This window comes from Cannabis sativa, chromosome 7, assembly GCF_029168945.1.
Source record: "Cannabis sativa cultivar Pink pepper isolate KNU-18-1 chromosome 7, ASM2916894v1, whole genome shotgun sequence".
NCBI classification, from domain to species: Eukaryota; Viridiplantae; Streptophyta; class Magnoliopsida; order Rosales; family Cannabaceae; genus Cannabis; species Cannabis sativa.
The window spans coordinates 47,553,721-47,568,507 of record NC_083607.1 but is presented as its reverse complement, the minus strand read 5'-3'; the positions used below and the strand labels follow the sequence as shown (position 1 = coordinate 47,568,507).

Below are 14,787 nucleotides of genomic sequence, written 5' to 3'. Positions count from 1 at the left end.
GTAGAGGATAATCCCACTTCCTCGGTTGAACCTTTACAAGTTGATACAACTGAGAGAACTACCACTAAAGTTCCTGTTTAGAAGATCACCGCTCCTCGTCGTAGTGGGAGGGTTTCTACTAAACCATCTCGTTATGGCTTGGATGGTGAAATCAATATGGTCGTTGGTGACGGTATTGATGACGACCCATTAACCTATAAAGAGGCAATGGCAAGTCCAGAACAGAAACAATGGTCTGTCGACATGGATTCCATGAAAAAGAACAAAGTATGGGAATATGTAGATGCACCCGATGACTATTGTCCAATCGGATGTAAGTGGGTCTACAAGAAGAAAAGAGGCGCTGGAGGCGAAGTCGAAACTTTTCAAGCTAGACAGGTTGCCAAGGGTTACACCCAAAGAGAAGGCGTGGACTATGAGGAAACTTTTAAACCAGTCGCCATGCTCAAATTTATCCGAATTCTTCTCTCCATCGCAGCCGCTTTTGATTATGAAATCTGGCAAATGGATGTATAGATAGCTTTCCTTAATGGAATTCTTGAAGAAAATATCTATATGGAGCAACCAGAAGGCTATGTTCTTCCAGGGTAGGAAAGAAAGTTTGCAAACTCAATAGGTCCATTTATGGACTTAAGCAAGCTTCTCACTCCTGGAACAAAAGGTTTGATGAAATTATCAAGACCTACGACTTTTTTCAGAATGAATATGAACCTTGTGTTTATCAACTCAAGGAAAACCAAGTGGTAGTATTCCTGGTCCTTTATGTTGATGACATTTTAATAATTGGCAACAATATCAAGAAAATGACTGACATCAAGGAATAGCTAGACACTCAATTCAAAATGAAAGATTTGGGTGAAGCTGCCTATATTCTCGGTATTCAGATTATAAGAAACTGGAAGAACAGACCCCTTGCTCTCTCTCAAACAACTTACATAGATAAAGTTTTAGAGAGATTCTCAATGACCAACACCAAAGGGGCAACCATGCCTTCTAGATTTGGTATCCGTCTATCTAAGGAACAGTGTCCTACCGATCCTCAAGAGATAGAGGACATGAGAAGGGTTCCTTATGCTTTTGCAGTTGGAAGTCTAATGTATGCTATGTTATGCACTAGACCTGACATCTGTTATGCAGTAGGAATCGTGAGCAGGTATCACACAAATTCAGGACAGGAACATTAGAATGCTGTTAAGCATATCTTGAAGTACTTAAAAAGTACAAGGCAATTCGTGTTAGTCTACAAGGGTGGTGCTTTGAATCCCGTAGGCTATACCGATTCCGATTTCTAGGCATGTCTTGATGACAGGAAATCTACATATGGGATGGTGTTTACTCTTGGGGGTGGAGTAGTGGTTTGGAGAAGTGCTAAACAAACTGCAATTCCATACTCTACCATGGAGGCAGAATACATAACTGTTACAGAGGCTGCAAAAGAACTTGTTTGGCTCAGAAAGTTCTTCACAGGACTCGGTGTCGTCCCTGAAATGGAAAAACCACTGGTTTTTCTTTGTGATAACACTGGAGCCATAGCCAACAATAAAGAGCCTCGAAGCCACAAGAGAAGCAAGCACATAGAAAGGAAATATCACATCATCAGAGAGTATGTGGCAAGAGGGGATGTACTGGTGGAAAAAGTGGACATAGAGGACAACCTAGCTGATCCATTCATCAAAGTCTTGGCAGAAACTGCATTTGAAAAGCACCGTCAGAATTTAGGATTAATTTGAAACGTACTGATTGTTTTATATTAGTGCAAGTGGGAGTTTTTTTGGGTTTTATGCCCTAAATAAAACTCCATTTCAATGTAATCTTTGTCCTTTAAATATCAATAAAGAAACAGAAGTATTTTCATCACTTATTTGTGTGTCCTTTGGTTCATGTTATCATGTATATGTTTATTTGATTTGTAAATTCATCCAAACCCTTATCACATTTATATTCTTGTTTATTGTGTCGTCAGCACAGTGGAAAGTAATTAAGATTATGTGATTAAATATATATTCCTAGATTTATCAGTACACAGAGTTTAACTGATATGATAATCTACAACATAGTTTACTTGCACCTTGGATAAGTGTTATGTCCTTTCCAGGGCATTGGTTAAGTAAAGCTTGGGTTGGATGCATGGAGTATGCATCGGAAGGGACCGATATTGAACTTTGAATCAGATATGATAAACTTACCAAAATATCTATTCAATTCAATATCACCTAGTTGATTCTAGATCAAATGATCTTAATCCTGATATGGTTAGGTTCAATCTCAAGAGTATTATACATGTTCTTTGATTTGTTAGTTAAGCCTACTTTTTTGTCAGGGTGATACGTACATTTTGGGAACATGGTAATGCAATTGAGTGGGAGCGCTAAACATAGATATGGAATCTATAGCTTCTTTCTAGACATAGAAGTGAAATGATGATTTCCTTCGAGCTTGGCTAAATAGAGATAAATGGTTGAGTACTCATTTCAGTGATTATGTTTAGTTCACTGAAATATCGTTTATAGGTGGCTAAGTGTTTTAAGGATAAAATACATTGAAGGTTGCAACGGTAATTTAATCCCTATACAATGTAGATCATCTATTGAGGATCATTGATTATTGGGATCATAACAATGGATAACTAATAGCGTATCTATATCGTGGAACATATAGAGCGTTCTATATAATTAAGAGTGCAATTCCAAGTTCTATGAGTGGATGCAACAAGGAATTAATAAGTCAGTGAATTTACTTGATAAATTCTGGATCTGCTTATTGGAAGCTCAGATATATGGGCCCATGGTCCCCATACTAGTTGAGAGAATACTACTTGTAAGACTCCGTTAATTGATTTTGATTAATCAATTATAATTCTAAAATTAAACTATGTCTAGTTTATGAATTTTTCACTAAGCAAGGGCTTAATTGTGAAGAGAGGGTTTCTAGGGTAAATTTGTTAATTAAGAGACTTTGATTAGTCTAATTAATAAATATATTAAATGACAATATTATTTAATAATTAATTTTTAGTTATTAAATAATTAGAATTGACATTTAAGTGGTTAAATTGGAAAATTGGCATTTTTGAGAAAATGAGATGGAAAAATGACAAAATTGCAAAATTGCAAAGTGGGGCCCATTATCCACATCATGGCCGGCCACTTAAAGAGCATATTTACCATTTATTTTTTCATTATTTTAATGCCAAATAAATCTAACCTAACCCTAGGTGGTTTCCTATAAATAGGTAGTGATGGTTTTAGGGAAAAGATGATGCATCTCATTCCTTCAGATCAAATTTGAGCCTTCTTCCTATACCCTAGCCGAAACCACCATCTCTCTCTCTTCTTCTCTTCTAAACCGAGCCTATAGTGAAAGAGTGAGTGCCCACACACATCAAGTGGTATCTCAATCATAGTGTGTAAGGCTGTGAAGAATTCAGATTCAAGAGAAGGACATTCGGGCTCAGATCTTGGTGATACTCTGCTACAGAAAGGATACAAGGGTTAGAGATCTGAGCGGAAGGAGACATTATATTTCGCTGCAACCACTGTAAGGTTTCTTATACTTTATATGTGTTTATTTCATATCGTTTTAGAAGTTCATATTTAGGATGTTAAACAACATACTTGTTAGTAAAACTAAGATCCTGGTAAAATAATTCCAACACCTCATTGTGAGGTTGCCCCATCTCTTTGGAAAAGATTGTGGAATAGTAAAATTTCTGAAAGGCTGAAGACTCTATGGTGGTGTATCCTGGCCAAGGCTCTCACCAGTTCGGTCTGAGATCTGCAAATAATTTCCTATTAAGGATGTGGTGTGCCCTCTGTGTGGGACAAAGAATGAATCTATTGAACATCTGTTCTTATCTTGTAATGTGGCTTTCCACTTGTAAAGGTCCTTTCCTTGGGGCATCTTTCCTATTTGTGGTACTAGCATCCGGATGTGGGACTGGGTAAAATTCATCTAGGACCTTAAAAACAAAGGCATCAATTCTGATGAGGTTTTCCTTTATGCTTCGTAAACTGTTGACACCATATGGCAGATCAAAAACGATAAGGTACATAATAACTGTCTGCTTGATGTGATTAAGTGTATTGATAATATTCGCTCTTCTCTTGCAGTTTACCATGTTTCTTTGTTCCCTTGCTTGCCTCTGAGCTTGGCGGTTGCCTGACGCCCTCCCCCTCAAGACTGGATAAAGCTGAACTGTGATGTTAAAGTGTGGTTGGACACTATGTGTACTGCTGTTGTTGCAAGGGATCATCTTGGCAAGGTGATATGGGTTCATACTTCTAGATTGGAGTTTGCTGATGCGTTATGTGGAGAAGCGGCGGCTTGCTGCACTGCGCTGGATGTTGTGAAGAATCATGGCTTTAAGCTTATTATAGTTGAGAGTAATTTTGAGGGTAGTTATCAATGCTCTTAAGAGGACTGGGTCCAGGTGGGAGCTTGAGAACTATGTCTCTTTTTGTATTAGATCCTCTCCCTCTTTTATTAGTTGTATTTTCTATAATATTAGTAGGAACTGTAATTTTGTTGCCCATAATGTGGCTATGTGGGCATTTACCCAGTAGAACTTCGGATGTAATCCTATTCCCTCGATTCTTGAACACCTTTTTTGTAATGACCGCGAGGTCTAACCATCTTTTTTCTAATATATAAACGCTTTTCTTCAAAAAAAAAAAAAAACAAGAAAGGAATAATAAATCAATTAAATAGATATAGATATAGATATAGTATTTATTATATAATAAAATATTTTATTTTTACCATATATAATTACAACCTCAGTAACAATATATTCTCAATAAATACACCATAAGTCGTGCTTAAAGAAACAATCAAACAATAAACGAAAAATATTTCCAAAAAAAAAATGTCAGAATTTATTCAAACAAACTATTAATCCGTTCAAATAATATTAAGGACTTTAGTTTATTTCACTTCAGTCCATGTAGCTCAGTTTGTTGTTCGATTAATATTGGTTGTTTACAGTCAGTTTTCTTCCCTTTTTATCTAACTGTTTTAACCAATTCTTTGAGTCAGTTTGTACTGTGAGCTGGAGTTAGTTAAGTTAGTTTGGATAAGGTTCTTGTAATATATATATAGTTGGTCCCCTTCTGTAATTTCATTCATTCATTCAATAATAATTTCTTTTCATTCTTTCAATTCCGCAATATGGTATCAGAGCGGGAAAGGAATGCTTTCCCTTGATCTGTTCTTTCTGCCTTCTCGCCGTGTCTCTTCTCCGGCGATGTTACACCGCAGAGCCCTGTTATGCTCTGTCTAGTTCTTTCTTTCGATTCGTGATCCTCTGTTCTTGCTTCAGCTCTGCAATGGCTACTGATAATCAAAGCTCCACTCACGATGAAGACAACGACGGAATACCTGCCATGGTTGGCGATCCCTCCATTTCGACGTTGCAGACTCACCTGAATCAACAGGTCGTTCAACAAAGAAGCCATGTTGAAGATCCTTCACACCCGTATTACTTACATCACGGAGACAATCCTGGTAATGTTCTCGTCTCCCAACTTCTTACTGGCCAAGACAATTACATGTCTTGGAGCAGAGCTATGATTCTTGCCATTTCTGTCAAAAATAAACTCGGTTTTTTAGATGGTACTATTCCCAAACCTCCCTCCTCTGAAACTCTCATGTACAATGCTTGGTTTAGAAACAATAACATTGTGATTTCTTGGATTTTAAATTCTGTGTCCAAAGAAATTTCTTCTAGCATTTTGTATGACGAATCAGCTGCTGCTATATGGTCTGACCTTAAGGTCCGATTTCATCAAAGAAATGGTCCTCATATATACAATTTGAGGAAAAGTTTGATGAACTTAAAGCAAGAGAACCAGACTGTAAGTATGTATTACATGAAGCTGAAAACTATATGGGAGCAGTTGTCGAATTACAGGCCTGCTTGTGTCTGCAATGGCTGCACCTGTGGTGGTGTCAAGAAACTTCAAGAACACCACCACATGGAACATATCATGTCATTTCTTATGGGGCTATCCGATTCTTTCTCTCAAGTTTGTGGAAGCATATTGATTATGGACCCCTTACCCGAAATCAACCGGGTTTTTCACCTTGTTACTCAAGAAGAAAACCAAAAGGGAAATTATGTCATCACTGCTGATCCAAATCCAGGAGTTGCTTTTGCAATTCAGGGAGATAAACCAAACTCTAACAGATCTGATCCTCAGGGAAACAAATCCCATCCTCCTAAAAGAAATAGGCCTTTTTGCACTCACTGCAATGGGTATTCTCCTGGATACAACAAAAATAAGTCCAAAGACGCTACAGCAAATCAAGTGCAGACCAACAAAGACACAAGTAACACTCAAGAAGAGGGTCGGACTTTGTTGCCCCAACTCACAAATGTGCTATACCAGCAACTTCTCAATCTGTTAGCAGGACAACAAGCTAATATTCCCAAATCGGATGCTGGTAATGCTACAGGTAGTTCAAGTATCATAATGTCGAACATACTTAATTTTCCAATACATAATTCCTGGATTTTAGACTCAGGAGCCACCAGGCACATATGCTCTAATATAAATTTATTTCGATGTGTTTATAACACTAATCCTACAAGATTATTACTGCCTAATGGGGACTTTGTTATTGTTCACCAAAGTGGAACTGTTGCTATCACAGAGGATATAGCACTAAATGATGTTCTTTTTATGCCAAACTTCAAATATAATATTTTTTTCTGTAAGCTGTCTAACCAAAGACAATTATCTCAAGGTCGATTTTACCACTGATGCATTTGTCTTGCAGGATCTAATCAACAAGAGGACGATTGGCAGAGGTGAATCCAAGGATGGACTTTACATACTGGATCCAACACCTACTGCTACTCCTATTCTTAGTGTTACAACTGATATATGTCATGCTAGACTAGGACACTTATTTGATAAATGCTTGAAACTGTTAGGAAATAAACTCAAGTGTAACACCTCTGCCCTTCATAAAGATTCTCCTTGTTATGTTTTTCCTATGGCTAAACATAAGAGACTCCCTTTTCCAAATAACAATAATTTTGCTTGCAAAATTTTTGATCTAGTGCGTTGTGACATTTGGGGTCCTTACCATGTTCCTTCTCATTCCAATTTCAGATTTTTTCTTACTATTGTGGATGACCATTCTCGATTTACTTGAATTTATCTTTGAAAACATAAGTCTGATGCTTTAAATATCATCCCACAATTTCTATCTTACATCAAAAACCAATTTAATTGTATGATTAAAACCTTTAGATCTGATAATGCCCCCGAGCTTACTTTCAAAGATCTTTTCTTGAAAAATGGAATTTTGCATGACTTCACTTGTGTTGAAACTCCTGAACAAAATGCTGTTGCTGAGAGAAAGCACCAACACTTGCTCAATGTTGCTCGGGCCTTGTATTTCCAAGCTCACTTGCCCAAAATTTTTTTGGGGAGAATGCATCATGACAGCTGCATTCTTAATTAATCGCACACCTTCTGCTACTTTGCAAAACAAGACTCCCTATGAATTGTTGTTCAACAAACAACCTGAATATCAACACCTTAAAACTTTCGGATGTCTGGTTTTTGCTTCTACTCTCGCTGCTCATAGGACAAAGTTTGATCCTAGAGCACGCACTTGTGTCTTTCTTGGATATCCTCAAGGAGTGAAAGGATATCATGTTTATGATATCAATAACTAGCAGATATTCATCTCCAGAAATGTGGTGTTCCATGAACATATATTCCCTTTTTTAAAACTAAATGAAAATAATACTGATGTAGATCCTTTTATCACTATTGTTATACCTTCCCATAATATATCTCAAACTCCTATTGGAGATTATCAACATGTTGCTACTGATCCCACTAATTCTAGTTCTTGTGCAGATACTACAAGAATTTCACGGCCACCTGCCTATTTACAAGACTTTGAATGTTATTCAGCAATACAGGACACTTCTTCTACTCCTCATGCCTTAAATAAGTATCTTTCCTATGAAAGATTGACTAAATCTTACAAAGCTTTTATCCTTGCAGTCACTTCCTTGAAGGAACCACAAACATACCAACAAGCCATCAAATTCAAACAATGGCTTGATGCTATGAATGATGAACTCACAGCTCTTAGGAACAACAAAACCTGGAGTGTAGTGCCTCTTCCTCCTAATAGAAGGGTTATTGGTTGTCGTTGGGTTTATAAAATTAAACTCAATAGTGATGGTTCAGTCGAAAAGTTTAAGGCTAGACTTGTTGCTCAAGGCTATACGCAACAAGAAGGCCTTGATTTTTTTGACACTTTTTCCCCGTGGCCAAAATGGTTACTTTTAAATTGTTACTTGCTATATCTACAATAAAACAATGACATACTTTACAAATCGATATAAACAACACTTTCTTAAACGGGGATCTCAATGAAGAAGTATATATGGCTTTGCCTCCTGGACTAACAATTACTGATTGTGATTCTACAGGTACCAATCTCGTTTGTAAACTACACAAGTCTATCTACGGGCTTCGCCAATCTTTAAGACAATGGTACAAGAAACTCACAGCAGCCTTGTTACAAGAAGGATTCATACAATCAAAAGCTGATTATACTCTCTTCACACGAGGAAAGGATGACAATTTCATTGCTCTACTTGTCTATGTGGATGACATTGTCATCACAGGACCAAACATTGGCGTGTTACATCAGCTTCAAGCTACTCTACATCAGCAATTTAAGCTTAAAGCCCTCGGACAGCTCAAGTATTTTCTCGGCTTCGAAATTGCCCGTGCTTCACATGGTCTTTTCCTCTCACAAAGACAATATACACTGCAACTTCTTGAAGACAATGGTTATATAGGATGTAAACCAGCAAAAACTCCCATGGATCCTAGGACCAAGCTCGATGATCAGCAAGGAGAGCCCTTGACAAATCCATTTGCATATCGACAACTCATTGGGAAATTGCTTTACCTCACCTTGTCAAGACCAGACATTACCTATGCTGTGAACACCTTAAGTCAATTCATGTCAGCCCCAAGAACTCCACATATGCAGGCCATTTCTCACCTGCTCAGATACTTAAAAGGCAGCCCTGGACAGGGACTGCTATACCCCAGAAATTCTTCTCTTCATCTAAGGGGATTTTCAGATTCGGATTGGGCCTCTTGCCCCATTACTAGGAGATCTACCACTGGTTTTTGCATCTTCTTACGAGATTGTTTAATCTCTTGGAAAACAAAGAAACAACCTACTATTTCTAAAAGTTCTGCTGAAGCAGAATATAGGGCACTTGCTGCCACCACCAGTGAACTTACTTGGTTGCAGTATCTCCTGCAAGACTTTCATATTCACCAAGATGCTCCAGCTTTCATTTACTGTGACAACCTCTCAGCTACTCACATTGCAAACAATCCCACCTTCTATGAACGCACCAAACATATCGAATTAGATTGCCATTTCATTCGTGATAAAATCAACAACTCGACAATCCGCTTGATACCTGTCTCAAGCAACCTACAGCTAGCTGATGCCTTCACAAAGCCTCTGCCTTCAACAACCCTCACTACTCACACCAACAAGATGTCTGTATGCGACTTATACAGTCCACCTTGGGGGGGGGGGATATTAAGGACTTCAGTTTATTTCACTTCAGTCCATGTAGCTCAGTTTGTTGTTCAGTTAATATTGGTTGTTTACAGTTAGTTTGCTTCCCTTTTTATCTAACTGTTTTAACCAATTCTTTGAGTCGGTTTGTACTGTGAGCTGGAGTTAGTTAAGTTAGTTTCGATAAGGTTCTTGTAATATATATATATATATAGTTGGCCCCCTTCTGTAATTTCATTCATTCATTCAATAATAATTTCTTTTTATTCTTTAAATTCCGCAATAAATAAATTATTGCACATAGGCAGAATTTTAACAAAATTTCCTTATATTAATAAAGAAACAAAATATACATTAAAGATATAACTTTACATAGTTTCTTAACAAGAAACTCAACTTTTTTGAAAAACAATTAATATAAATACATTCCTTTAAACATAAAAAAATTAATTATAATAATTTAAATAAGAAAACTCTATCTATTATACCACAATCTCTCTCTCTCTCTCTCTTTTTTTTTTTTAATAATCTCAACCTTATTTTAAATTACCATAATTAATTTTGTCATTTTACTAAATATGCCCACTAAAAAATTTACAATGTAAGTAAACTAATAAGTGGAAAAGTGGGGTCATAGAATGGACGTTTTTGTCGTTGATCTTTGAAATTTAGTTTATGACATTAGTCCCTTGGTAAGTCGACTTCTAGTTCTATGGGACCTATAAAAGTCAGATGATGATTAACTCCTCCTTCCTTGTCCAAGTGATAATATAATGGATAGCTCCAAAAACAGAGCTATTCCATCACTAATTTCACATAATCAAATTCATCATTTTCTTCTCCTAATTCTTCTTTTTCATTTCTCTACTACTTGTTCTCTTTCTTCCACAGCTCAAGAAACAGCTGTTGTTGGGTATGGCTACAAAATCAAATCCATTCACAGTCAGTACTCGGGCAAATTGTTGACTGCCAATCTTCAACTCATCAAGAACAGCTCAACTTATGGTCCTGATATTCAATCTCTTACTCTCACTGCTAGGTAAATCTCCCTCACTTTCTCTTTGTTTTGTTTTGTTTTTGGATTTGGTGTAAGATTTTATTTTGCTAAGTAAAGAAATTTGCCAATTTTATCCCCAATTCGGTTTTCTGACTGGTCAATCAAAGGCCTCTTTATATCAAATACCGAAAACCCAACTAACCATAAAAAAATAATTTAGTATGTTTTTTTTTTGTTAATAAATACTTTTATTACTAGTATTGGATAAAGTATCTCATAATCAGTTATACAGGTATATAAAATCCAATTTCTTGTCTGCATCTCGAAGGAAATGTATGGTTTTTTTTGTTTACTTTTTATGTTTCCGACACTTTATAACTAACATTCATGTGAACTGTGAAGTCACTATAGACAAATCATGTTTCTATAAGAGTATAATGAATTGTCGTAAAACTTCATATTAATGCTATAAAAAGATCTTTTGTCTTTTCTGGACATTTATATATGTGTTAAAAAGTTATAATTGATTTCTGTAATTCATTCAATCCAGTTACGACACAGCAGACCGTCTAAGAATTCGAATTACAGACGCCAAAAAGAAACGATGGGAAGTACCCAAAGACATAATCCCTGGCCAAACCCACACCCAATCCCAGCTCCGATTCTTGCCGGAAATTCAGTTTCCGGCGAAACCCAATTCAGACCTGGTCCTGACCTTCCACAACACCACCCCATTTGGCTTCAGCGTCTCCCGGAGATCCACCGGAGAGACCATTTTCGATACTTCTCCGGTGAATTCAAAACCAGAGACTCGCTTGGTTTTCAAGGATCAGTTCTTACAGATATCTTCTTCTCTCCCAAAGGACCGGTCCAACCTGTACGGACTGGGAGAACAAACGAGGAAATCGTTCAGGCTTAGGCCCAATCAGACTCTGACTTTGTGGAATGCTGACATTGGTAGTGTGAATACTGATGTTAATCTGTATGGTTCCCACCCTTTCTATATGGATGTGAGGTCACCATCTGGAGCCACTCATGGAGTTTTGTTGCTCAACAGTAATGGCATGGATATAGATTATAGTGGAGACAGAATCACTTACAAGATGATTGGAGGGGTTATTGACTTGTATTTCTTTGCTGGGCCTAATCCCGAATCGGTGTTGGATCAGTATACTGAGCTCATTGGCCGTCCGACCCCTATGCCCTACTGGTCATTTGGTAGGTAGAAATAGAACTGAACAGTCTTTATACTAATCTTTGTAAAAGTAGAAAAAGGATAGGTAATAGGAAAAGCAGTCAGCACAATAATTGGGTCAAATTATTGTTTTTGCTTGTATGTTGGTTGTCTTGTTGTCAGATTTGGGTTATATGATTTAGGAAATTAAGTTTGAGATTTAGCTTTATGGTCACTTTGTAGGGTAGGGTAGGATTGGATTATATACTATTCTTAGTATTGGGTAGGGTAGCTAGCTAAAAATAGTGTCTGAACTATTCATAGTGTTATTGATAATAAATTAGGAGGAAATAAACTAGGTGACAAATTGTCTTCATTGATAAATTTATCTCAAAACTTTCAGTAGAAATAAAAAAAAAAGTTTGATTGGAGTTCAATATATTAGCAACATTTTTTTTTTCACTGTGTAGATAGATGGAATTAGTGTTCTGCAACTGCTAAATTTGTTGTTTTTCTTCGTTATATTTTATTGTGCCTTCTAAATTTTTAGCTAGTTAAAAGTGCTCTTAATAATAAATTAGAAGGAAAGAAACTAGATGGCAAATTGTCCTTATCGATAATTTTTAGTAGGATTAAAAAAGCAAAGTTTGATTGGAGTTCAACATATTAGCAACATTTTTTTTTTCACTGTGTAGATAGATGGAATTTAGTGTTCTACAATGGCTAAATTTGTTGTTTTTCTTAGTTATATTTTGCTAGCTTTCTGGGTCATTGAACTGAGGAGCTTAAATAAATTTGAAGGTTGTTACAATGTTGTTGAGAAAGAAGGAAAGAATTATGAGTTTATGAGTTGTTAATTTGAAATTGAGAAGTCATGAGTTTGCAACTAAATGTAATGCAAAGGATAAGACTCCTCATTTTGTTTCTTTCCGTTTGTCAAGGGTTTCATCAATGTCGTTACGGTTACAAGAATGTTTCAGATGTGGAAGGAGTTGTGGCTGGTTATGCAGCAGCTAAAATCCCCCTTGAAGTTATCTGGACAGACATTGACTACATGGATGCTTATAAGGATTTCACTCTCGATCCTATTAACTTTCCAGTCGAAAAGATGAAGCGTTTTGTAGACAAAGTTCATCAAAATGGACAGAAATATGTCCTCATCATAGATCCTGGTATTCACAGACAAAAAGCAGAGGAGTTTCTTCTTTAACAAATAAGTGCATAGTGTAAATTGTTACTTGCTATTACTTTGTTATAATAATTGTTGTGACCTTTCACAGGCATTGGTGTGAACAAAACTTATAAGACCTACTTAAGAGGGATGGAAGCTGATGTTTTTATAAAGCGCGATGGTGTTCCATACTTGGGGGAGGTTTGGCCTGGACCAGTTTACTTCCCCGATTTCTTAAATCCTGCTTCTTATAAATATTGGCGTACTGAGATCAAATTGTTTCGAGATGTTCTTCCTTTTGATGGTATCTGGTTGGATATGAATGAGGTTTCCAATTTCATTAGCTCGCCTCCAAAGCCTTCTTCTAAACTTGACAACCCTCCTTACAAAATCAATAATGCTTTTGGGCGACCGATTATTAATAAAACCTTACCGGCAACATGTTTGCATTATGGTAATGTAACAGAGTATAATGCACATAATCTATATGGCTTATATGAATGTAAAGTCACCAATGCTGCCTTAGTCAATGTGACTGGTAAAAGACCCTTTGTACTTTCTAGATCAACTTTTGTTGGCTCTGGTAAGTACACAGCTCACTGGACCGGAGATAATGCAGCCACATGGGACGATTTGGCTTATACCATTCCATCCATTTTGAACTTTGGACTCTTTGGAATTCCAATGGTTGGAGCAGATATTTGTGGCTTCAGTGGAAACACCACCGAGGAGCTCTGTAGGCGATGGATTCAGGTATAAGCTTGGAGCATTTGTTTCTTAAAGAACAGTGCAAAGCTTTAGATTTTCTTTTTTTCTTTCATTCTAAAATAAATTGCATGACTTTGTAAAATGCAGCTTGGTGCCTTTTACCCCTTTGCAAGAGATCACTCAGACAAGTTTACAATTCGTCAAGAGCTCTATCTTTGGAATTCAGTGGCTGCATCAGCTAGGAAGGTTCTTGGTCTCCGCTACCGGCTACTTCCCACATTCTACACATTAATGTACGACGCACACAAAAAGGGAACTCCCATTGCAAGACCTCTTTTCTTTTCATTTCCTAAAGACACCAAAACTTATAACATCAGTTCACAATTTTTACTTGGTAAAGGAATATTGGTGTCACCTGTATTGAAAGCTCAAACATATTCAGTCAATGCATACTTCCCAGCAGGAAACTGGTTTGATATGTTCAACTACTCGAGCTCCGTGAGTGTAACATCAGGTCAGTATGTCATGCTAAGTGCTCCTGCAGATCATATTAATGTTCACGTTAGAGAAGGCAATATCTTGGCCCTGCAAGGAGAAGCAATGACAACTCAAGCAGCTCGTAAAACAGCTTTCAACATCTTGGTCGTTTCTAGTATGAGCACAAATAGCACCGGGGAAGTGTTTTTGGATGATGGCGAGGACGTGAAGATGGGAGAGGAGGGAGGAAAGTGGAGTTTAGTAAGTTTTTCTAGCTCAGTAGGAAAGGATGGGGTCGTTATTGGTTCAAACATTTCCAATGGACAATTTGCTCTGACTCAGAAGTGGATCATTAGTAAAATCACCCTAATAGGACTGGAAAAAGCTAAGAAGGTGAAAGAGTATAAGCTATATTCGGGAGGAACGTTGATAAAGGATTCTAGCATCAAAACAAGTTTTTATAGCTTTGGGAAGTTCAGCACAGTGGAGATGACTGGTTTGCCACTGCTTATAGGTGAAGAATTCAAGTTGGTTCTCACTTTTGGCTAGAGTAGTGAGTACTGTCCAGAATTAGAAGGTAAATAAGAAATTGAGTGAAAAACAAATTAAAGAACTAGTCTAAATAAAAATATGGTCAGTGACCCTTGTTCTTATTCAATGGTTACTTATTTCTTCTGTTTA

The 14,787-nt window shown here is 37.0% G+C and overlaps 2 protein-coding genes across 2 annotated transcripts; both read left to right on the top strand.

Annotated features, from left to right (window-relative positions):
• The first annotated feature begins 8,412 nt into the window (after window positions 1-8,412).
• On the top strand, window positions 8,413-9,678 carry LOC115696499 (uncharacterized mitochondrial protein AtMg00810-like). The gene has a single exon (XM_030623399.1). The coding sequence runs from the start codon at window positions 8,413-8,415 to the stop codon at window positions 9,676-9,678; it is 1,266 nt and encodes a 421-aa protein (XP_030479259.1).
• A 581-nt stretch (window positions 9,679-10,259) lies between these two features.
• LOC115697247 (alpha-glucosidase) lies at window positions 10,260-14,787 on the top strand. Its single transcript, XM_030624176.2, has 5 exons — window positions 10,260-10,618; window positions 11,127-11,794; window positions 12,692-12,922; window positions 13,031-13,674; window positions 13,777-14,787. The coding sequence occupies exons 1-5, from the start codon at window positions 10,353-10,355 to the stop codon at window positions 14,653-14,655; spliced, it is 2,688 nt and encodes an 895-aa protein (XP_030480036.1). The 5' UTR covers window positions 10,260-10,352; the 3' UTR covers window positions 14,656-14,787.

Coding starts and splice junctions, on each gene's coding strand:
- LOC115696499 (XM_030623399.1), top strand. CDS start 8,413: ATGGCTTTGCCTCCTGGACTAACAATTACTGATTGTGATTCTACAGGT.
- LOC115697247 (XM_030624176.2), top strand. CDS start 10,353: ATGGATAGCTCCAAAAACAGAGCTATTCCATCACTAATTTCACATAAT. Junction 11,795..12,691: donor TATGCCCTACTGGTCATTTG/GTAGGTAGAAAT, acceptor CCGTTTGTCAAG/GGTTTCATCAATGTCGTTAC. Junction 13,675..13,776: donor TCTGTAGGCGATGGATTCAG/GTATAAGCTTGG, acceptor TGTAAAATGCAG/CTTGGTGCCTTTTACCCCTT.